The sequence below is a fragment of the Schistocerca piceifrons genome, chromosome 7 (assembly GCF_021461385.2).
Source record: "Schistocerca piceifrons isolate TAMUIC-IGC-003096 chromosome 7, iqSchPice1.1, whole genome shotgun sequence".
Lineage (NCBI taxonomy): Eukaryota > Metazoa > Arthropoda > Insecta > Orthoptera > Acrididae > Schistocerca > Schistocerca piceifrons.
In genome coordinates this window covers 559,371,602-559,395,967 of record NC_060144.1, presented here as the reverse complement: position 1 = coordinate 559,395,967, position 24,366 = coordinate 559,371,602, and the positions used below count along the sequence as shown (strand labels likewise).

Here is a 24,366-nt window from a genome sequence, read left to right as displayed (position 1 = left end):
GCCGAACTGCAAGTCTAGATATTGTTGGAGTGTCCATCATTTCACCAATTTATGATTCACGAAGGAAGTTCGCCGCAATACTTCTATAGCACTGGTTTAATTTTTCTAGCTGTGATCACATCAGGATCAGCTCTGTCACATGTCTGTGGGCTTGCAAACTTGATATTGTGTTCTGGTCATAGCAAGAATGAGATACGTATCAATGTGTCATTTCTAATACCACTTTATTCTGATAAATCACTTTCCTTCACATTCAACATATGAACAATAAAATGTGATGTAATCCCTAACACACAATATACACAATCACAAGTTTTGGTGGGTAACCAAGCGATCAAATACACAAGGAAAAGCACAAAACACCAATAGAATTAAGGTCATGGAACTCTGCACTGCTGCAATGAGAAGGCATTTCAGAGGCCAGCATGTGAATCCTGTTAACATTTGCCAAATAATTAGCTGATCTTCTGACATCTGCTGTGGCTGTCACTTGTCATCACTACAGGATATTAAAATATTGAAACAGTTGTGTTCTGTTTGTAGTAAACTCTTTCTTCTTAGTAAAGTGGTACAATACAAGAAATACCAAACAGGCTTTCAGAAGGAAGAAGTAGGGTATAAATAACAATCAGGCCACCCAGATTTAGATATTTTGTAGTTTCTCTAAAACAGGTTAAGCAGACACAAGAATGTTTTCTTCAAAAATTGTTGTAAAATCCATATTTGCATTCATGCTTCTAATGATCCTAATGCTGATGAAACGTTAACTCCTGACTGTCTTCCTTTCGTTTGTAAAGAAGGTAAAACAGTCATGGACAATTTGTTTTGCTGTTCACTGTGTACGTGTGACAGAAAAGCTTAAAAATACAATAATTAAGTTGTAGAAATAAATACATTTCATGATAAAATATCTGTTTTTGTTGTTGTTTTTGTTGTTGTTGTTTTTGTTGTTGTTGGTGGTGGTGGTGGTGGTGGTGGTGGTGGTGGTGTTGGTGTTGTAGCCTTCAGTACAGAGACTGGTTTGATGCAGCTCTCCATGCTGTTCTGTCCTGTACAAGCCTCTTCATGTCCAAATAACAGCTGCAACCTACTCCTTCTGAATCTGCTTAGTGTATTCATCTCTTGGTCTCCCTCTACGGTTTTTACCCTCCACACTCCCCTCCAGTACCAAATTGGTGATCCTTTGATGCCTCAGAACGTGTCCTACAAGACTATCCCCCCTCCTAGTCAAGTTGTCCCACAAATTCTTCTCCTCTCCAATTCTATTCAGTACCACCTCATTAGTTATGTGATCTACACATCTAATCTTCAGCATACATCTGTAGCACCACATTTCAATAGCTGCTATTCTCCTCTTGTCAACACTGTTTATTGTTCATGTTTAACTTCCATACAGGGCTACAGTCCATACAAATACTTAAAACTTCCTGACACTTAAATCTACACTCGATGTTAACAAATTTCTCTTTTTCAGAAACACTTTGCTTGCCATACGCAGTCTACGTTTTGTATTCTGTCTACTTCGACCATCATCAGTTATTTTGTTCCCAAAATACCAAAACTCATTTACTACTTTAAGTGTGCCATTTCGTAATTTAATCCATCAGCATCACCTGATTCAATTTGACTACATTCCATTATCCTCACTTTGCTTTTGTTGATGTTCATCTTATATTCTCCTTTCAAGACACCATCCATTCCATTCAGCTGCTGTTCCAAGTCTTTTGCTCTGTCTGACTGAATTACAATGTCATCGGCAAACCTCAAAGTTTTTATTTCTTCTCCATAGATTTCAATTCGTATTCCAAATTTTTCTTTTGTTTCCTTTACTGCTTGCTCAATATACAGATTGAAGAACATCGGGGATATTATGCAACCCTGTCTCACTCCCTTCTCAACTACTACTTCCCCTTCATGCCCCTCGACTCTGTCATCTGACTCTTATAACTGTCATCTGGTTTCTGTTCAAATTGTAAATAGCCTTTCACTCCCTGTATTTTACACCTGCCATCTTCAGAATTTGAAAGAGAATATTCCAGTCAACATTGTCAAAAGCTTTTCTTAAGTCTACAAATGCTAGAAACATAGGTTTGCCTTTCCTTAACCTATTATCTAAGATAAGTTGTAGGTCAATATTGCCTCATGTGTTCCAGCATTTCAACGGAATCCACACTGATCTTCCCCGAGGTCGGCTTCTATGAGTTTTTCCATTTGTTTGTAATTAATTCATGTTAGTATTTTGCAGCCATGACTTATTAAACTGATAGTTCGCTAATTCTCGCACCTATCAACACCTGCTTTCTTTGGGATTTGAATTATTATATTCTTCTTAAAGTCTGAAGGTATTTCACCTGTTTGATACATCTTGCTCACCAGATGGAAGAGTTTTGTCATGGCTGGCTCTCCCAAGACTGTCAGTAGTTTTAATGGAATGTTGTCTACTGCCGGGGCCTTGTTTTGACTTAATTCTTTCAGTGCTGTGTATCTGTACAGTCACTTATTTGGTACTGTTGTATTCATTTTTTAATCTAGTTTTCGTATGTCTTTTGTCTGTTGCAGTGGATAGGTCTTCTCTGTCCGCAGCAGTCAATTTATTATGATAGTCTCAGAGAATGTTATGAAGCATATGTTATATACAATTTTATGACTTATCTTTTAAATTATCTGAATGCTGAGATGGATCTGGAGGCCAATCTAGAACTGAAGCCACAAGTGCACCACATCTTCCCCCTGTGCTGTCTTGGTCCATGGGAAATGGGATGGTAAGCAAAAATATATTATTCTAAGATTATTTCATTCTCTGTTGTAATGTGATAGTCATAATTGTCACCACCATCATGCATTGTCTTTGAAGTCCTCAATATTGTATAGTTGTGAGCTAATTTAATATATCTCAAAAAAGTTTGTAAAGTGATAATTATTAATATCAGTTCACTCCTATATTTTATAAAAGAGTCAAAGAAAAACATTTTATGTTGGATATTTGCACATAATATATTGCAGTAGTTCAAAAATACAAGCGGGTCATGCTTTAAAAGCTTTCAGGATGAAATTTCAATAAATCTGCAATCTCAGGCGACATGACGCACCTCAGTTGCATAAGACCTTCCCCGTCACGAGAGCTCAGACTGGATAAATATTTCCATGGCTCTTCACAAGACTTCTTTGGAGCTCACTAGTCTTATTTAAACTTTCCCCACCACCTTTGGATCAAATGGACTCGTGGTGAGCAATTACGTCCATTTGAGCACTCATGAACAAAAATAATATGGCAGTACAACAATAAAATGCAATTCCTCCAGTACCAGAAAGTGTTTATAATTGTAAAGAAACAACAGGGAAGTTGTGAAGCTATCACATCTTTTTATTCAGAAAATATTGTCGGGAATGGCTGGAAGCTGGAAACAAGTGTAAAGGTGTAAAAACAGAGCTTTGCTGATAGAGACCTCTACCTCGCATCAAGCAGTGTCACTTTTAAGTGCCATGCTTCTAGACAAATACCACATTGTGACTGAAGTGCACACCATGGTAAATTACACCTAAGGGACTGTGTCGTGCAAGGATGTTATGGGTACAGAAATATGTGAATAATGGGACAGAGGTGGTGTCACGGACATCAGCATTATTATGAAGAGAGTTAGTGACATGCTGGTGACACCTGCTATTATCTTCACTTTTAATATACCTGGGCTCTCAAAGAACGTAAAATCAGAGTTCATCTCCCTAAAGGTATGACCTTAACCTAATCTGTTTAGCTGCTTTAAGCACCATGAATTTGGACACAACACACTTACATGTGTGGGGCAGGCAAATTGAGGAATTACTGTCCATGATCAGGAAATATCTGGAATGAAATTTTCACTCTGCAATGGAATGTGTGCTGATTTGGAACTTCCTGGCAGATAAAAACTGAGTACCGTACCGAAACTCAAACTCGGGACCTTTGCATTTTGCAGGCAAGTGCTCTACCGACTGATCTACGTAAGCACGACTAACAACCCCATAGTGAGTTGTGCTTGGGTAGAGCTCTTTCCCACAAGAGACAAAGGTCCCAAGTTCGAGTCTCAGTTCGGCGTACAGTTTTGATCTGCCAGAAAGTTTCGGGGGATATATATTTTGTTTCCGTAATCCAGTCTTAACTGTTGTGGAAAGCAAGTGGTGTGGAGTTGAGATTGCTTCATATACCACAAGGAAAGAAATATTCAGGAGTTAAAGACCACCAAGCTGGTATCTTTTACAGAAGCTAAGAAGATGTTCAAGTTAATGTAGCCAACTATCTTTGCCACATTATACTCATCAGTTGTGAAGAAATAGCCTCTAAAAATAACTCCAGCAAAACAGATTCAGGCAACTGATGCAAAATTTACTACATTTTCCCGATACACGAAAGACCTATATGCATGTGTCCATAAGAAACACATTTCAAACATACTGATGCTCCTGTGCTTTGTGACAGGGCAAAGAACTGGGTGGCAGTGCTTGTCAAGCTCACCTACCACCATTTACCTGTGCCCTTAACCACAACACTGCAAGTGATGCTGTTATAGATTGAGCCTGAGTTACCCAGTGTGCCGTGTGTACCTCCTGCCACACAAGCCCATTGATGGTGAGACGCTCAGGCAACTTGCTGCTGAACTCCCCTCCCCTCCACTTCTTTCAGAAGATTTCAATGTACATGGTGTGCTATGGAGCTTCGCCACTGCCTGGATTTGCAGTCAAGAAATTAAGAATTTCACACAAAGTGAGAACATCATGTTAATGAGAGTGGTTCGTACTATTTGTTTCACTACTGCTACAGGTTGTGTATAGCTAGACCTCCCAATTTCTTCGTTTCCTCCTTGCAGACAATTTTCAGTGGGAAGTGGATTGTGACCTCCGCGGAAGAGGCAACTTCTCCATCTGGGTCCACGTGTCAGGCAGGGCTGATGAAATGGGTACTCAGAGAGCCTGGCTGAATGCTTTATAGCCAGTTGGCTGATTCTGAACAGCATGAAAGATTCCAGGACTAGGCCAGTCATGTGCCAGCATGATCTGTGAAGCTGCTAATGTATGCAACCCAGAGTTGCCAAGAATACTTATGAGGCAACCTATTCTTGGTGGAATGAAGAGTGCCATTCTGCTCTGTGAACGACAAAAACACACATCATTTTAAAGAGTGTAAGAAGAGGTCACAGGAAGAGGTCCTCAACTCCATCAATAGATCAACATCTGCAAGTCAAGTACGGGAAGCCATTAGGAAAATTTCCAGGCAGTATTGATGACCATCAGTAATGGCTGTACAAGATTAGATGTGTTGTGTAACAACTCCAGGTGACATTTTCTGGACAAATGCTGAATTTTATAAGAATATTGTCCAGCTTTCTGTCAATATCAGACAATACAGGGGAGGTGTGTTTGTGATTTCTGTAGAGCTAACGTCACCAACATCGAGGACTGCAGTTGCTCTACCTCCCTGTGGGAGCTGGATACTGCATTTATCGCAGCTTGTGACACTGCATCTGGTCACAACCAAATAACTTACGACTTGCAAAGACAGTTAAATGGGCATTGAAGAATGTCATTCTAAAGTTTTTCAGTGAACTCCTGAAAGGAAGTGGTTTGATAGAAATTTCAAAATCAGGAAAGGACTCGCTTGTGCCAGCAATTGCCTTAGCTCCAGTCTAATTAGCTGCCTGGAGGAGAACCTTGAACACATCATCAGCTGGGACCTTAATATAGGTATGAGATGTACCACTCCACACTCAATAACCAGACCCATCTGGAAATCGTTCATGTGCAAGCAACACTTTTTTCAGGTATTCTTCTAACTGGAGATAGCTCAAATTACAACCTGCAGGGACAACATTCTGCTGCACAAATGGGGTTTCCATGGATATCTCCCCATCTTCAAGCAATGTTTTCTGCTGGAATGATTGTTTTTTAATACCAAGTTAGAAATGTCCTATCTGAATGTTTTAAATGGGAAATGATGTCTGTTATGCTAGTGTTTCAAATATAATGACATTCACCATAGCCATAGATAGTATAATGTGACAAGGAGCCCTGTATATATAATGCTCCTTACTCATTGACAATTTCTCCACCTTATGTGCAACTGCCAGACATGCAACAATAATATGTTAGTTGCAGATAACTGTCAGGAGGATGGAGAAATCGGTGAGTGAGTGCCACAGGTTGTAAGTTCTCTTCTAAGAAAACTATTTTTGTCATTTTTAATTACTCATGTTCTCCTTTTCATTTACCTATTTTAAAGCTGAGGGGTACTTCCCAACTTAAATTAAGATGCCTCAAGATTTAAAAAATCTTTCAAAATGAATAGTCAAAGAACTTGGGGAGTAAAACCAGCAAGCCTGCTCCAATCTTTTAAAGCTTTCATGTGGACCCAGCTCAATTATGCATGCCAGATTGCAGAACAGCTAGCCCTACTTCAAAATACTTGACCTAGTGCACTCTGAGAGGATTAGATAATCAACTGAGGGTTACCACACAAGCCCAGTTCCCAGCTTCTGAGCAGAGATAATGCTGTTTGTTGTTATGGTGAGCACAGTGCACATAGTGACTTCTCCTCATGGTGTGCCAAGCATATGGGGTCTAGTTTGTTCCAAAATCACCAGTATCCATCTCTATTGCCCAACCACCACTGGAACATTTGTTCAGTAACTATCCACGGACAACAAGACCTTTTGAGATTTGTGTAAAGGAGACCCAGCAAGGGTACTTTAACAGCTGCTCAGTCACGTCCCCCCAATTGAGTTTTCGGGATAAGGCTCACAGAACATTGTTCTTTGCTATCCTAAGGGCAGTGGAACAGATGAGATGACATTATGGCAATGCTTTTGTCAACAAACAGAAGTAGTCAGCAGACAGGATGGTCCCCACATCTACGTACATACCCTGCAAGCCATCTGTACCACTAATAGTCACTTCCTTTACTGTTCCACTCACAAAAAGAGCGAGGGGAACAACTGTCTATACACCTCCATACGAGCCTTAATCTCTCTAATCTTATCTTCATGGTCCTTATGCAAAATGTTCATTGGCAGCAGTAGAATCATTGTGCAGTCAGCTTCAAATGCTGATGTTGTAAATTTTCTCAGTTGTGATGATCCTCAAAAAGAATGTCGCCATTCCTCCAGTGATTCCCATTTGAGTTCCCAAAGCTTCCCCATAATACTTATTTGTTGTTCAGACTTACCGATAACAAATCTAGCACCCCACCTCTGAATTGCTTCAGTTTCTTCCTTTAATCCGATCTGGTGCAGAACTCAAACAGTACTCAACAAGAAGTCACACTAGTGTCCTATATGCGGTCTTTAGAGATGAACCACACTTTTCTGAAACTCTTCCAATAAATCAAAATTGACCATTCGCCTTTCCTACTACAGTCCTTATGTGCTCATTCCATTTCATATTGCTTTGCAACGTTAAGCTTAGATACTTTATCAACATGACTGTGTCAAGCAGCACACTACTAATACTGTATTTGAGCAGTATGAGTTTGTTTTTCCTATTCATGTGCATTAACTTACTTTTTTCTACATTTAGAGCTAGCTGCCATTCATCACACCAACTAGAAATTATGTCTAACTCACCTTGTATCCTCCAAGCGTCACTCACGATGATACTTTCCGTACACCACAGCATCATCAGCAAATAGCCACAGGCTGCTGCTTGCCCTGTACAGCAGATCATTTTCGTGTATGGAAAATAGTAGTGGTCCTATCACACTTCCCTGGGGCACTCCTGACAATACCCTTGTCTCTGATGAACACTCGTTGTCAAGGACAACATACTGGGTTCTGTTACTTAAGAAGTCTTGAAGCCACTCGCATACCTGGGAACCTATTGTGTATGCTTGTACCTTCATTAACAGTCAGTAATGTGGCAACTTGTGAAATGCTTTATGGAAATCTAGGAATATGCAAACCACTTGTTGTCATTCATCCATGCTTCACAGGATCTCATGTGAGAAAAGGGCAAACTGAGTTTCACATGACCAATGCTTTCTAAAATTATGCTGATTTGTGGGTAGAAGCTTTTCGCTCTCAAATAATTTCATTTTATTTGAACCGAGAATGTGTTCAAAGTCTCTGCAGCTAACCGATGTTAGAGATATTGCTCTTTAATTTTGTGGGTCCATTCTTTTACCCTTCTTTTATACAGGAGTCATCTGTGCTTTTTTCCAGTCACTTGGGAATTTGTGCTGGGAGAGAGATTCCCGATAAATGCAAACTAAGTAAGGGGCCAGGGCTGTAGAGTACCCTCCATAAAACCGAATCGGGATTCCATCAGGACCTGGTGACTTATTTGCTTTCAACGCTTTCAGTTATTTCTTTACAACTGCAATGGTTATTACTATATCCTACATATGGGAGTCTGTGTGGTGGTCAAACAGTGGTATGTTTGCTCAAACACTTTCTTGAACGTGAAATTTAAAACTTCAGCTTTACTTTTTCTGTCTGCTACTGCAGCACCAGACCAGTCAGTGGGGACTGGATAGAAGCCTTGGACCCACTTATCAATTTAATGTAGGACCAGAATTTTCATGAGTTCTTGGCAAGATTTATTGCTAAAGTATGACAGTGGCAGTTGTATGTTTCGCGTGTCGGTCTTTTTTACAGATGCACGAATTTCTATTAATATTTAGCTGTCATCATTTGCACATTCTAATTTGAACAGAGAGTGCAATAGCCTTTGCTTTCTTAGCATATTCAAATTTTGTTACTGAACCACAGTGGGTCTTTTCTGCCCTTAATCCACTTACTTGCAATTACTTCTCCAGACTATGGTTTACAGTCCATTTAAACTTTGCCCATAATTCCTCTATGCCTATAGTACTGAAACTAAATGATACAAATTCATTGTCTAAGAGGGATGCTAACAACTGTCTATCTGCTCTTTCTAGCAGAAATACTCTCATAGCCTCCTTGATTGATTTGTTAACTTCAGTGACCAAAGTTGCTATGATGAAATGATGTTCACTGATCCCTGTCTCTATACTGATGCCTGTTTGTAGCTGTGAGATCTAAAATATTTCCATTATGTGTGGGCTGTTGAACTAGTTGGTCAAGACAGTTTCCAGAAAAGTGTTCAAAAGAACTTCACAACACTGTCTGTCTGCATCGCCTGCAATGAATCCATAGATGTCCCAGTCCATACTCAGTAGGTTCAAGTTGTCTCCAACTAATATTGCACAGTCTGAGTATTTCCAAACTACCGACCATAGACTTTCTGGCAGCTACTCCAAAACCATCGCAGCACAACCAGGTGGCCAGTGAAAAATCCAACAGTGAACTTGATTTCATCTACACCTGTTATACTTGATCAGATAACTTCACTGTCATGGACAAATTCGACCTCAGTAGAGACAATATTTTTGTCAACTGCAATGAACATTCCTCCACCAACAATGTCTAATCTGTGCTTTCGATATACATTCCATGAATTGCTAAATAACTCGGATGTTCATACTTCAGACTTCAGCCAGCTCTTGGTCCCAAGAAGAATTTGATAATAATATCAACCATCATTCTGAACAAAATAGTCATATTTTAATGAATCATACTGCAAAATCATATGCCCAGGGTCTGTGATGGAAAATTATAATCTCTTACCATTTTCTCGATAATGGCATAAGTATCATCAAAGTCCTGACGCTAGCTGAAAGGGGAGGAAGGGCGCGTGCGCATGTGTGTGTGTGTGTGTGTGTGTGTGTGTGTGTGTGTGTGTGTGTGTGTGTGTGTGGGCGGGGGGGGGGGCAGGGAGGGGGGGGGGGGGGAGGGTGTAGGTGGGTGGGTGATGATTTGATACAAATGAATAGAATAGTTTCTGGTAAGATTATATTATTGTATGCAGCATTAGTTTTTTTTTTCTTTTTCTTCCAGTTAAGATGAAATGTCTGACGTTCTCTAGTTGTTTTCTGTAACGGTACTGATGAACCTATAGTTTAGCATCTTAAATCATTATCATCATCTTCAACAGTCTCATGCAGTACCATATTTAAAAGGCTTCTTATCATTTCATTTCTATCCTACAAGCATAGCTTTTCTTGTATCTTATATCTAGTCCAAGTCCAAATCAAACGATGGAAAGTGAAGGATGGAATAATGACAGTATTAAAAGGACATATCAAGGGAAACATTCCACGTGGGAAAAATATATCTAAAAACAAAGCTGATGTGACTTACCAAATGAAAGCGCTGGCAGGTCGATAGACACACAAACAAACACATACATACACACAAAATTCAAGCTTTCGCAACCAACGGTTGCTTCATCAGGAAAGAGGGAAGGAGAGGGAAAGACAAAAGGATGTGGGTTTTAAGGGAGAGGGTAAGGAGTCATTCCAATCCAAGGAGCGGAAAGACTTACCTTAGGGGGAAAAAAGGACAGGTATACACATGCGAGCGCGCGCGCACACACACACACACACACACACACACACACACACACACACACACACACACACACACACATCCATCCGCACATACACAGACACAAGCAGACTACTTCATCTCTTTGTAAATATATACAAATGCAAATATGTTATTACATAACTTCCCCGAACTGAGAAAATGATTTAATCAGCAACCATGGAGTTATGTTGTGACTGACAGCAGTGTGAATATTTTGAAATAAAATTTACTTTGGTGACCAAAATGAAACAGCGACCTGTCTCTAGAGATTCTGATTTGCACCCAGATCTAACATGTCAAATGTAAAATAATGTTTTTCATTTATTTGGAATGTCCTTTTTTCCTCCTAAGGTAAGTCTTTCCGCTCCCGGGATTGGAATGACTCCTTACCCTCTCCCTTAAAACCCACATCCTTTTGTCTTTCCCTCTCCTTCCCTCTTTCCTGATGAAGCAACCGTTGGTTGCGAAAGCTTGAATTTTGTGTGTTTGTTTGTGTTTGTTTCTGTGTCTATCAACATGCCAGAGCTTTCATTTGGTAAGTCACATCATCTTAACAGAGGGAAACATTCCACGTGGGAAAAATATATCTAAAAACAAAGATGATGTGACTTACCAAACGAAAGTGCTGGCAGGTCGATAGACATACAAACAAAGACAAAAATACACACAAAATTCAAGCTTTTGCAACAAACGGTTGCTTCATCAGGAAAGAGGGAAGGAGAGGGAAAGACGAAAGGATGTGGGTTTTAAGGGAGAGGGTAAGGAGTCCTTCCAATCCCGGGAGCGGAAGGACTTACCTTAGGGGGAAAAAAGGACAGGTATACACTCGCACACACACCCATATCCAACTGCACATACACAGACACAAGCAGACATTTGTAAAGGCAAAGAGTTTCGACAGAGATGTCAGTCACACAAGTACAACTTACGCACACATGACCTTTATCTCTGGTTGGCCTGGTGGCTAAAGACAGTGGTTGTGTATGTGTGTGTTATGCTTGCATGAATGTGTGCGTGCATTGTCTACTTTTGGCCAGAAGCTCACAATTGGCAGTTTTTTGTTGAGCCTGTCTATGATTACGCATTTTATCTAGTCTGGGGAGGTGGAAATTCTGGCCAATACTAACTTACATATCAAACAGGTTCTAACTTTTTCACTATACAGACAACTGATAGTATTCTCTAAAATCATTATGGTTATGTAAATTCCTAGCATGAAATAGTGAACAAAACCAAAAGCTCATGAGTGCAAGAGGGAGAGTATTGGATTTTTTTTTCACAATAGCTGATTTTTTACTAATACAGACAATACTCTGATTTATAAAATGGTAAAAAATATAATCTAGAAATAAATCCCATGTGTCACTATGTTGAGTAGATTAGCATTAGTTGTAATGGGTTGTTAGTATACGTCACAGAAGCAGCCTGCAATGGCGGGTTCTACGTGTTGTTACACAATTTGACTCTTTGGACACACAAAAAGGCTCTTGTCTATGATGGAATTTATGAGAGAAAATATGTGAAGGGGTGTATGAATTATATGTGTTGATACAATTTCATGTCATCTTAGATATTTCAAAATTTAATTTAATATTTTTATGTTGGTTCTTGTTCATTTGTTAGTGTTGAAGTGTTCTTATTTTTGCAGGGAGTTCATTCACATGTGTAAACATGGAATTTTACAGTATACTGTGGTACGGCCTTTAACAACATTCATCTCTTTGTAAGTATATACAAATGCAAATATGTTATTACATAACTTCCTTGAACTGAGAAAATAATTCTATCAGCAATCATGGAGTTATGTCTTGACTGACAACAGTGTGAATATTTTGAAATAAAATTTACTTTTGTGACAAAAATGAAACAGCGACCTGTCTCTAGAGATTCTGAGTTGCACCCAGATCTAACTTGTCAAATGTAAAATAATATGTTTTTCATTTATTTGGAATGTTTCAAAGTAGTGAATAAGATTAGTTGTTAAGAGTAACATTCTAGTTGCTGCATTCTTAAAGCACAGAAGCACTGTAGCAAATATGTCTGAAAAGGCAGCACATAGAATAGTGGTCCTCAGTTCCTATTTGAGCTGTGAACATGGGGTAAAAAAAATTTGGTTTACCCCAGACCGGTGGTCATTTGTATAGCCATTTGAACTTTGTCTCACTGGGGCTGTTACAGTATATTAAGCAAGGTTTGAATGATGAACTGAAGCTGGTGTCCAGGCCAATTGTGCAAATCAATTAATTCATTTTGCAAAATATTTTAATTGGACTGAAATTAATGCTCAGTAATGGCACCATTGGGATGTTATGTGCAGGAACACTTTTTTCTGGGAGGTTTTTGAAGCACAACACTTCTATACTTGTATGAATTGGTTCAAATTTTGCACAGAAGTAGATGAATAGATAAAGTCAAGAAGATTTTTTATACAATGATCACTATCCGTCGTTGGGACGCAATGGATGAAAGTCGAAATAAATGTAATATGTGAAATTCATTCTTACATGTGAACTGAATGTATGGGAATGGTTTAAATTGAATCAAATAAATACAAATGCATTCTTGTGATAAAATTGAAATGTTTCTTTCAAAATGTAGCTTCATTCAGATTGTACATTCAAAATACACATTTTTTGTGAATTTCGTGCTTGTGTGAATCGGTTCAGATTTTGTAAGAAGGTATACAAATACATTTAATTAATGGCTGTGCTGTTGTTTTGTGAGGGCTTTAACCACTGCCACTCATAAGCAACGTGGTTCAAAAGACAATGAAAAGCCTATACCTGATAAGTCATCACGCAAGTTAACAAAAATCTACGTTGGTTGCCAGCCTACAGTGATCCAATGTCTTAGTTATGGTAGAGAAAAATTGGGAACCCCAATGAAAACTGCTCTTATCATAACACAAAAAAGTGAATATGTCTTGGGCAGAGTTAAGAATGTAAAAGAAGGGAACTTGTTTTTTGACTTATCTGGCAGCTTCAGAGACATTTAAATCAAAACATCTTGTCATATTTACACTTTTTTATGAGTTGACCTGACATCCAACGCAATGTGCTCTCTTCATTGCAAGGTGTTGGCACACCCTCATCTTGCAATTTTTAAACTAAAGTCCCTGATCCTGTGCCAAAAATACAGAAGATTTGCCAGCAATAGTAAACCATATATATAATCATATGGCTTAAGGGCATACATTTCTTCTGGGGAGATGAGATTGGGGATGGATTTGTTCCTGGGAAGATGTTAAACAATTTTTTAATTTCTGGGTGGAGAAGGGATTGATTTTGTTCCGGAAGGTACCATTTCTGACACCAAACCTACTGTATTTACTTGTATCTAAGCCATACTTTTTTCTGGTTTTTGTGATCCAAAAAACTGCCTGCGGCTTAGAATCGAGTACAAAGTAAGCGGAGGTTCTGAAAAATGTTGGTAAGTGCCGCCACAACTAACTTCTGCCGTCGAATATATGTAGCGCTACACAGGCATGCTTTGCAGGCACAAAGATAAATACTGACGCCAAAACCTCTGCGTCAATAAATACATTAAAAAAAAAAGGTAAAGAGCTTTTTTTGTCTGCCCCGAGTTTCGACCACTGCACTTTCATACATTATCCAACGAAGTAAATAGAAATTCCGTATTGTTCGTCTTCGAATGTAGCAGCCTTTTAAATATTCATAGCAATTTCTTTACACAAAAATACCAACAATGCACAAGGCTTTAGGATTGTTGCACGAGTTGATATGCTGGGGCTCATTAAGATATCACGTAGTGGCACCTATTGCTTCATGGAAGTCCGTCAAGTGCTTGTTAGTGTTAGTGAACCATAATGAAGCGCTTTCATTATAGTGCCAAATTCAAAAGGGGAGCTATTTCTTTTGCGGAACAAAGTTCTAATCGTGCGGCAGGTCTGCGATACAGGACTGATTAGAGCAACGTCAGGCGATGGTGACTGCAGAAAAATTAGGCACATGAAATTGCTAGAGAGCAAAAAATCAGAAATTTTATGACTAGTTGCAGCTGGATTGACCTATTTATGAAGCGCTGGGGTTTTTCACTTCGGAGACGAACTTCAGTTGTTCAGAAGCTGCTGAAAAATTATGAAAAAAAACTTGTGGAATTTCAGCGCTTCATAATCAGGCGGCGCACAGAAAAGCAATACCTTCTTGGTCAAATAGGAAATGCTGACCAAACTCCCTTATATTTTGACATGCCGTTAAATTATACGGTTGACGCAAGGGAAAGAAAGACATAAGTCCTCTTACATCGGGGTGAAAACCGGCGGATGTCCGTTATGCTGGCTTGCACAGCAAGCAGATGGACGTAAATTACCCCCATTCATAGGTTTCAAGCAAAAGACTTTACCGAAATCGGAAGTGTTTCCAAAAACTGTAATTGTGCCAGCAAACAAAACTGGGTGGTTTACGGAAGACTTAGTGCTGGAATAGATTAGGCGTGTGTGGAATCATCGTCCTGGCGCTATGCTTGGTTTACTCAGTCTGTTGGTATTAGATGCATACGCAGGCTGTACAACACCTGCAGCCAAACAAAAGTTAGGGGAAAGCAAAGTGGACTGGGCAGTTATTCCAGGTGGGATGACGTCAATTCTGCAACTACTTCACATCTGTTTGAATAAACCATTTAAGGACAAGCTTAAACGCATGTACACAGACTGATTTTCGAAAAGCGACAGACAACTGACACCAACAGGACATGTAAAACGCGCAGTGTGCCAGTGGATTTATGATGCACGGAAGTGTGTTCCAAATCAGACTGTGCAATAAGCATTTAAAAAATGTTCGATATCCAATGCTCTAGATGGTACGGAGGATGATGCTCTGTATGAAGAAATGAGCAATAAAGAATTGAGTGATAGTGACTCAGAATCATGACTGATATTTTAAACATTTAGTATAAGATGTATTACAAACCTAATAAAATTTTGTTTTAAGTTTCAGCATTTAATTTCTAAGTTATTTTCATCCTTTTTTTTATAAGGGTTGCTACGCTGCATTGCACAGGATAAAAAAGCGTGGGAGCTGCATCAAACCAGTCTACGGACTGAAGACAACAACACACTCTGCATTTGAAGTCATCACTAAAAATCTACCACGAAAATCTGATTGGCAAGACTGTTTGGGATGTATGTCAATATGGCCAACTCTACGTTCTGAATTTTTTCCTGCTTGTTACAAGAGACTGTTGCTAATAGGAACTTTTATGAATCATGAATCACATGCAGTATTTTCTTCACCATAAGAATAATACGAATGTAAACATTATGCCATGTATACTTTCGTGTTTGCTGCTATCTCATTTAAGTCCTGTCTGCCTAATAAACTACGAAACTGGAATGAGACAACAGCAAACGTGGAAGAATATACATATCATGTCATGTTTATATTCGTATTATTCTTATGCTGAATAGAAATGCAGTCAGAAATGAAGCACGGCAACTGACTAGATTTTTAAATCTAAGACGACTCTAATTTCCGTACAGAATGTAATGTACTAAAGAGCCGTCTGCAAACATTTTCAATCGGAGAAAAATTTACGCTAAACTCTCGTTCAGAACATTTTCTGTCATACGCACTCTATTATTTGGTTCTTGTTATCAAAGAAAGCAGCAGTGTGAGTAACAACAAATTAGCAGTCTATTGCCATTATTTCGCTAATGAGACAATTCCTCTCTCTCTCTCTCTCTCTCTCTCTCTCTCTCTCTCTCTCTCTTCTTCTTTTTTTTTTTTTTTTTTTTTTTTTTTTTTTTTTTTTTTTTTTTTATTGTAAGCGGCGGAAGTGCGCACGAAAGCAAACCATGCCGCGAGCGACGACAGGTCATGAACACTCGTTATCGGAATGTGACAAACAATGCATGACACACTACAATAATGCATTTTCAGCTTAAAGTGACGTAAACATCTATAACAAAGAGAACGGCACTTATCAGATCAAAGCAAAATACGCAATCGATTCAAACCAGACGAACCACGTGAAAAAGGAAGGGTATCCGTATAAATACACACGGAGTGCCTGACGCATAGCAATGGCTACCTGGTAAAGCTTAATTGCTAAGCTTACGACTCGAACCAAACTACTGTAGCTGTATCTTCATCCATTCGACCTAAATTGTGTCTCATGTTACAATGACCAACTTCGTTTCGATTTGGAGGTTTGGTCTAAAACTTTTCTCTCCCCTCGAATTTCGAGTCTCAAATTTCAGGTGCGGCTTAGATTCGGGAAAATTTTTTTCCTCGATTTCGAGTCTCATATTTCCGGTGCGGCTTGCATTTGAATAAATACAGTATCTCCTGTTACATGTGCGGTGAGGGGTGTAAGAGCAAGTAGACACACATTTATGTGATTCTAGAGAGTTGAATGCATGTACAGTAGGAAGTATCCAGAGTGGGGGTGCATCTATAATAGGAAGTATCTCAGAGTGGGAATGCATGTATCCTAAACTTTAATGACATGTTGTGTCATACTGCACGTCATGACAAATGCCATGTTGTATGACATGAGGGCATATGACATCAGGCTTCATATTACTTTTCTTGACACATTGAATTATATTACTTAGTATTATTACTAATAACAACAAGTAAAAGATCAAAAATGTATCAAGATATTTGATTTAAGTGTCTTTGAAGTTGCCAGAAGAGCTAGTTCCCATCTTTACATCCCTAACTCTGCCCAGGACATAGTCACCATTTTTGTGGTATGATAGGAGCATTGTTCATTCTGGTTACACTGTAAACAGTTGTGGAATAGAAATGTTATTAGCTGTGTTAGAAATATGTGTCAGAAATTTAAAAAAATATAGATGATGGAGCTCCTGTGTCTATAACAGGTGGCATTACACATTTTGATTGTTAATGTACAACTTGGCTCTTTTCACATTTGTAAACTTCTTCCTTCACGATGGGGTCTGCAGAACATGATGAATAAATTGATGATTGGTTCGGCTCTTAATCAATTAGTTTTGCTGTCTCTTCTCAAATTTCTCCCCAGTACCTCCCGTACATGGTTTCTTTTTTGAGTAATGGTGGAATGTTACTATTTCTGTACAAATATTTCTATTGAAAATACTGTACATGTTATAGATGATGTAGCACATGTACGAGAAACCCAGTGCAATGGACACAATTCCTTTCAATACAGTAGTTTTTAGGGCAGTGGGTAACACTGCTAATTTTTGAAATCAGGCAATTCGGCGGCATAGCTCTGGACTCATACTTGAGTGGAGAAATGCTAAAATTGCCTCCAGTGTTGCGTTTTAGGTTTCTTGTGGTGTTCCCTAGACCACTTTCGGTAAATGGCGAGATGGTTTCTTCAGAAAGTCATTGACAGATACTTACCCTACCTTCTCAAACTGAGCTACACTTCACCTCTAATGAGATTACACTCAACCATTCATTTAGATAATAAATAATCATACTAATACAATAATGCAAAACTATGTTGGAAGATAAAAAATTGTAGGATAAGGAGCAGTCCCATCCAAAGTGATTGATTGTTCTACGTCTTAAGATCGAATACTTCATTTCCTATTTTTCATTTTTATGCAAACATAAGAAATGTATGTCTCTAAACTATCGTACCACAAGCTTTGTTGTTATGAATTTTAGTTGTATTGTGCAGTACAATATGATATTTACAGGCTGTATTACATTTCTGTGCAGTATTTGTGAGCTGAATGGTGTATACAATGAGGGTGAATTTCGAGCGGATGCTGCATTTCCCTACATGATAGCTATCAACAACTTTTCACAGTTCATTGCTATGTACTGTTTGGTGCTATTCTACCGTGCTAACCGAGAGGAGCTCAACCCTATGCACCCTATTGGAAAGTTCCTGTGCATTAAAGCTGTAGTGTTTTTCTCATTCTTGTAAGTATAGTTTTTTCTGCGTACTCAACAGAAATTTTATTGTTAAATTAATGAAAATATTCATAAAATGTGAATGGTTTAAACATGTTTAAGTACTGTAACACAAGAATGTTATACTTTGAGACAGCAAAGTGAGCTAGTCCAGGTTTAGTACCCCACACTGAATTAATGTTTGTTTTTCTCTGACACTAGCCAGTCTGCATTTGCTATACCAGTTATAGCTGATTTCCATAATTTGTTTTGTGAATGCCAGGGTGACCTCTCATCTGTATCTCAGAAAGACGAAAAAAAAAAGGTAACTCCTCAATCAGGCCTAAAGGATCACACAGTATTGGTCAATCACTATGTTAGCCTCTGTCAGATGTTGATATTTGGACATAGTATGCACCAATGGCGGAAGAAGAAAGTGCGATTGATGTCCTCTCTCGCCTTCCTTTCACGGTGCAGAGATGAAGATGCTACACCGATGTTCTTGAAATGTAAGCACCTATTCATCACCGCCCAAGCACATCGTATCTATGACAGAATGGAACAAGCTTTTCTTCGTGAGCGAATTCATACATCATGGAGAGCCTTCGCAAGAACAGATCAGGAACTTTTTGACATGTTCTATCAACTAAGTAACAGAATGCATCGAGACAACTGGGACAAGATTGACAGCATCACTCACAGGAGCATGCAGAACGAAGTCAAGACATGCACAAAAGAAAAAGTTAGAAAGATGCTGGAAGCAGACTGACAAGGCGATTCCCGACATGTCACGCACTGTGGTCAACATCACTGATTGACAGTTGACCAAAGAGGAAGTGTCTGTTCTTCAAAAAGGAGGGAATTTCGCTATCATCCCAAGAACTATACCTATGGAGGACATCATTGCTAACACCGAAGCGGCCATTTAGATCCTTCCTTGTGAAAGGACAGAGGAAATACCCACTGAAACAGCCAGGATACTGCGCCAAGCTAAACCACCAGATTGCAATATGAAGAAAGAAGAGGTACAAGCTATTAAGAATCTTAACGCCAACAAGAGTATATTGGTACTGCCTGTCAATAAGGGGAATGCGACTGTCATAATGAAGGCCAAAGATTATGAACAAAAGATCCAAGAACTATTAGATCTGACGATGTACCGAAAACTAAGCATAGATCCGACGCAGCGTATCACACGGAATACGAATCGCTTAATCAAGGCATCTTCTCTGCTGGCAGACATACAGAGAAACCTGCGCAACACAGAAGCCCTACTACCTCTGCTGTATGGATTACCTACGATCCATAAGAACAATGTTCCACCAAGACCAATTGTTAGCACTCCTGGCTCACCGACGTATAAACTGTCAAAACACTTGGCCTCCCTGCTCCACCCGCACATGGGGAAGACTGACACATACATAAAGAACTCAGGACATTTCATTGAGAAGCTGAAGAAACTAAAACTTGCACCAAACGACATCCTCGTCAGCTTTGATATTCAGAATGAGGTTTTCACTCTGCAGTGGAGTGTACACTGATATGAAACTTCCTGGCAGATTAAAACTGTGTGCAGGACCGAGACTCGAACTCGGGACCTTTGCCTTTTGCGGGCAAGTGCTCTACCAACCGAGCTACCCAAGCACGACAAATGCCCTGTCCTCATAACTTTACTTCTGCCAGTACCTCGTCTCCTACCTTCCAAGCTTTGCAGAAGCTCTCCTGGGAACCCTGCAAAACTAGCACTCCTTAATCTGCCAGAAAGTTTCATATCAGTGCACACTCCACTGCAGAGTGAAAATCACATTCTGGAAACATCCCCCAAGCTGTGGCTAGCCCATGTCTCTGCAATATCCTTTCTTTCAGGAGTGCCAGTTCTGCAAGGTTCGCGGAAGAGCTTCTGTAAAATTTGGAATGTAGGAGACGAGGTATTGGCAGAAGTGAAGCTGTGAGGACGGGGCATGAGTCGTGTTTGTGTAGCTCAGATGGTATAGCTCTTGCCCCCAAAAAATCAAAGTTCCCGAGTTCGAGTCTCGGTCCGGCACACAGTTTTAATCAGCCAGGAAGTGTCATATCAGCTTTGATGTTGGTTCTTTGTATATGAAAGTGCCACTCAGTGATGCTCTGAGCACATCGGTTCCATTTTCCCGCAAGACATCACAAAGCTCTTCCATGCATGTCTCACGACGAGCCATTTCACGTGAAATGGCAATTTCTACAAACTGCTGGAAGGCGTTGCCAGGGGTAGTCCTCTTAGTCCAGTGGTGGCCAACTTCTTTTGGAACATTCCGAAGCACAGCCACTGGACTCAGCAACTTGTAAACCGAAGGTTTGGTACAGATACGTCCATGTTACTTTCATTGTGAGGCGCCATGGTGAAGAACTGCTAGGTGACTTCCTAAGACACTTGAAAAGCCTTCGCGCCAACATGAAATTTACCATGGTAATAGAAAAGGACAAAAAACCTACCATTTCTGGATGTGCTGGTCACAAGGGATGATGAAAACCAATGACATAGCATGTACCAAAAACTGACACACATGGACCAATATCTGTACAAATTATCAAACCACCACCCGAACCAGAAAAGAGGCGTGATTCATACACTCGTAACGCGAGCAGGATGACTATTTGAGTCAAAGCACCTCAAACATGAAATGCGACACCAGGAAAATGTTTTGAGGAGCAGTGGGTACTCCACAAATGATCTTAGAAGTGTAACAGAGCCAAACACTCGGCAAAGTAAGAAATCAGAAAAATAAATGGAGGTTCCTGGCAGATTAAAACTGTGTGCCGGACCGAGACTCGAACTCGGGACCTGTGCCTTTCGCGGGCAGGTGCTCTACCAACTGAGCTACCCAAGCATGACTCACGCCCCATCCTCACAGCTTTACTTCTGCCGGTACCTCGTCTCCTACATTCCAAACTTTACAGAAGCTCTCCCGCGAACCTTGCAGAACTGGCACTCCTGAAAGAAAGGATATTGCAGAGACATGGGCTAGCCACAGCTTGGGGGATGTTTCCAGAATGAGATTTTTGCTCTGCAGTGGAGTGTGCACTGATATGAAACTTCCTGGCAGATTAAGGACCGTACGACCTTGAGGCAAAAATTCATGATGCAGTTCGCCACGGTAGTTGAAAAAAAACAGCGAGTAAAACTTTGACATTTGATCGAACTTGACGTACTTTTTTCGATCTTGGCTCTCTGTGATGCACTCATTGGGACAATTGGGCTTTGGTTTCAACGTCACAATCATAAACTCATGTTTTGTCACTAGTTATGACCCTTTTGAGCAAATCAGGATCATCACTGACCTCATTCAAGAGCTCCTGAGCAATGCTCACGTGACAGTTCTTCTGATGAAAACTGAGAAGTTCTGGAACCAACTTCACTGACACACATCTCATGCCCAAAACATCCGAAAAAATTGCATGACACAAGTCGACTGAAATGCCAACATCCTCAGCAACTTCTCTTATGGTGATCTGACAATTTTCCAAAATGATTTTCATCACAGCTTTGGTATAATCGTCTGTTTTGATATGCTGGGTCGTCCAGAGCGAGATTTGTCATTGGCATCTTCTCAGCCATCTTGAATAAGCTTGTACCACTTGTAAACATTATTTTTACTTAGAGCAGACTCATCATATGCCACTGTCAACATTTAAAGTTTTTTAGGGCACTTGATTCCATTGTTCAGACAAAATTCAATGCTGAATTCTTTGCTCCATTTTTTATAATAATTTAGAATCAGCGAGCACATTAAAACACATCTAACCTTTCTATCTGTCAAAAACAAAAAAAGTATGCTCCATGCTTGAAACTGTGAATGTATGTTTGGGACATGTGTACCAACATAACAAAAAAAAGATCGATAATCAAATGTACGTTGCCCGTGCAATTTCAAAAGTCACCTCACTTTTTGAACAGCCCTCATATGCCATATATAACTTCATAGAAGTTCTGTTGTGACCAGAATGAAATAATTCACTATGAATAATTATTAACTTTAGTGGTTGCTGCAAAATAGTCGACAGATTCTGTTACCTTTTCTTTAAATGTACTAATTTTATCTTATTTTTATTCTTTTCTTTTATAGCCAAGGAGTAATTATAGCAATACTTGTGTACACTGGAGTTATATCATCTGTATTTGATGCCTCAGATCATGATACAATTAAGGACATCTCATCAAAATTGCAGGTGAGCTAAAGTATAATTAACACTGAAGAAAACCGTTTGTAGTGGATGCATTATTTAGTTATCAAAGGATAGTTTTGCTCCTCAGTCTTTTTTGTGCGAGGGTCACTCATATAAAGTTTGATGCTCAAATTACCTATATTCTTGTTGTATACTGGCAGTTAGTGTGTTCAGCTGGCTACAATCTCTTGTTGTACTCTACGTCAATTATTTAAACTAACACCACTCATCCATCCTAGCGGCAGCTGCCAGCATTAATTGCTGCCCTCTGCATATTATTATGTGTGCAAGTAGAGTCAATGCATGTTACATGAAACAAAATATTAACACTCCAAAGAGAGAGATCAAACTGAATTTTTTCATTTCAGAAATCTGAAAAATCTGGGACACTGTGGCTGTGGGATTGTTGTGCCCCTAAACATTCTCTCTTTAAAACTGCTCGACATTTTGAAAACCTAGACAGTCTTAACCTGCTATCCTTTAGAAATTATTTTACTGCTTGAATGAAAAGCTGTATAATTACATGAAGAAATACATCTTTAGCTTGTTTATTAAAAGCCATGCAGCTAATTTTTACAATTGAACTTTGGGTTCAGTAAAAATTTTCCTGTTAGCCACCACGAGAGACCGCAGTTGCAGTGTGTATCTTTACACTGGCTTGTTCCTCACTGTAATAAATAAAGATATACAAAATTCTCTTCTACCAACAATATGAAATTTATCATGAAGCCATTATGAAACACCGTTGAAATTACCAGTTCAGATCCATAAAATTATACTTTCACAGCCATTTATGTATACTTAAAGTACTTTTATTTAATGTGTTTCCAGAACTGTGTCAATATACTAACTGAGCATCTTCCCCTACTGTAAATCTAAACTACAGCCTCATGCTGACCATCAGACAGACAGAAAATCCATCATTCTTTGTAGCCACTCTCCAAAAATCTGATCATGATCATCTATCCTTTGCATAGCAGCCAAATTTGCCTCAGTTGATGCTCAACTTTCTTTTTCATTCATTTATTCATTCATTCACTTGCACAACATGTTTCATAAATCCCATCATGAAGAAGACCATTCAAGTATGTGAAACTAACTCAGTTATACATTAATAGGTCACTGCAGGCTATTTCTGTGCAGTATGATAACAACAAAAGATGAGTCATTCTAATGTACTCACACTGATTATTGTGGGAATTACTAGTTGATTGGTTTATATTTGTATGTATGTTTGTTATGTGAAAAACCTTTACTTTGGAGAAGACCATTGCTCTTCCTTCCCCTCATGAACCATGGACCTTGCCGTTGGTGGGGAGGCTTGCGTGCCTCAGCGATACAGATAGCCGTACCGTAGGTGCAACCACAACGGAGGGGTATCTGTTGAGAGGCCAGACAAACGTGTGGTTCCTGAAGAGGGGCAGCAGCCTTTTCAGTAGTTGCAGGGGCAACAGTCTGGATGATTGACTGATCTGGCCTTGTAACAATAACCAAAACAGCCTTGCTGTGCTGGTACTGCGAACGACTGAAAGCATGTGGAAACTACGGCCGTAATTTTTCCCGAGGGCATGCAGCTTTACTGTATGGTTAAATGATGATGGCGTCCTCTTGGGTAAAATATTCAGGAGGTAAAATAGTCCCCCATTCTGATCTCCGGGCGGGGACTACTCAGGAGGACGTTGTTATCAGGAGAAAGAAAACTGGCGTTCTATGGATCGGAGCGTGGAAAGTCAGATCCCTTAATCGGGCAGGTAGGTTGTAAAATTTAAAAAGGGAAATGGATTGGTTAAAGTTAGACATAAAAGGAATTAGTGAAGTTTGGTGGCAGGAAGAACAAGACTTTTGGTCAGACGAATACACGGTTATAAATACAAAATCAAATAGGGGTAATGCAGGAT

The 24,366-nt window shown here is 39.5% G+C and overlaps 1 protein-coding gene across 1 annotated transcript in view; it reads left to right on the top strand.

Annotated features, from left to right (window-relative positions):
- The window catches only part of LOC124804633 (transmembrane protein 184C), an 83,968-nt gene that overhangs the window by 15,680 nt on the left and 43,922 nt on the right, over nucleotides 1-24,366 (top strand). The window contains exons 3-6 of the mRNA XM_047264846.1: nucleotides 2,560-2,762; nucleotides 12,064-12,138; nucleotides 18,092-18,298; nucleotides 22,369-22,471. Coding sequence (XP_047120802.1) covers nucleotides 2,560-2,762; nucleotides 12,064-12,138; nucleotides 18,092-18,298; nucleotides 22,369-22,471 — 588 coding nt within the window. The remainder of the gene's footprint in view (nucleotides 1-2,559; nucleotides 2,763-12,063; nucleotides 12,139-18,091; nucleotides 18,299-22,368; nucleotides 22,472-24,366) is intronic.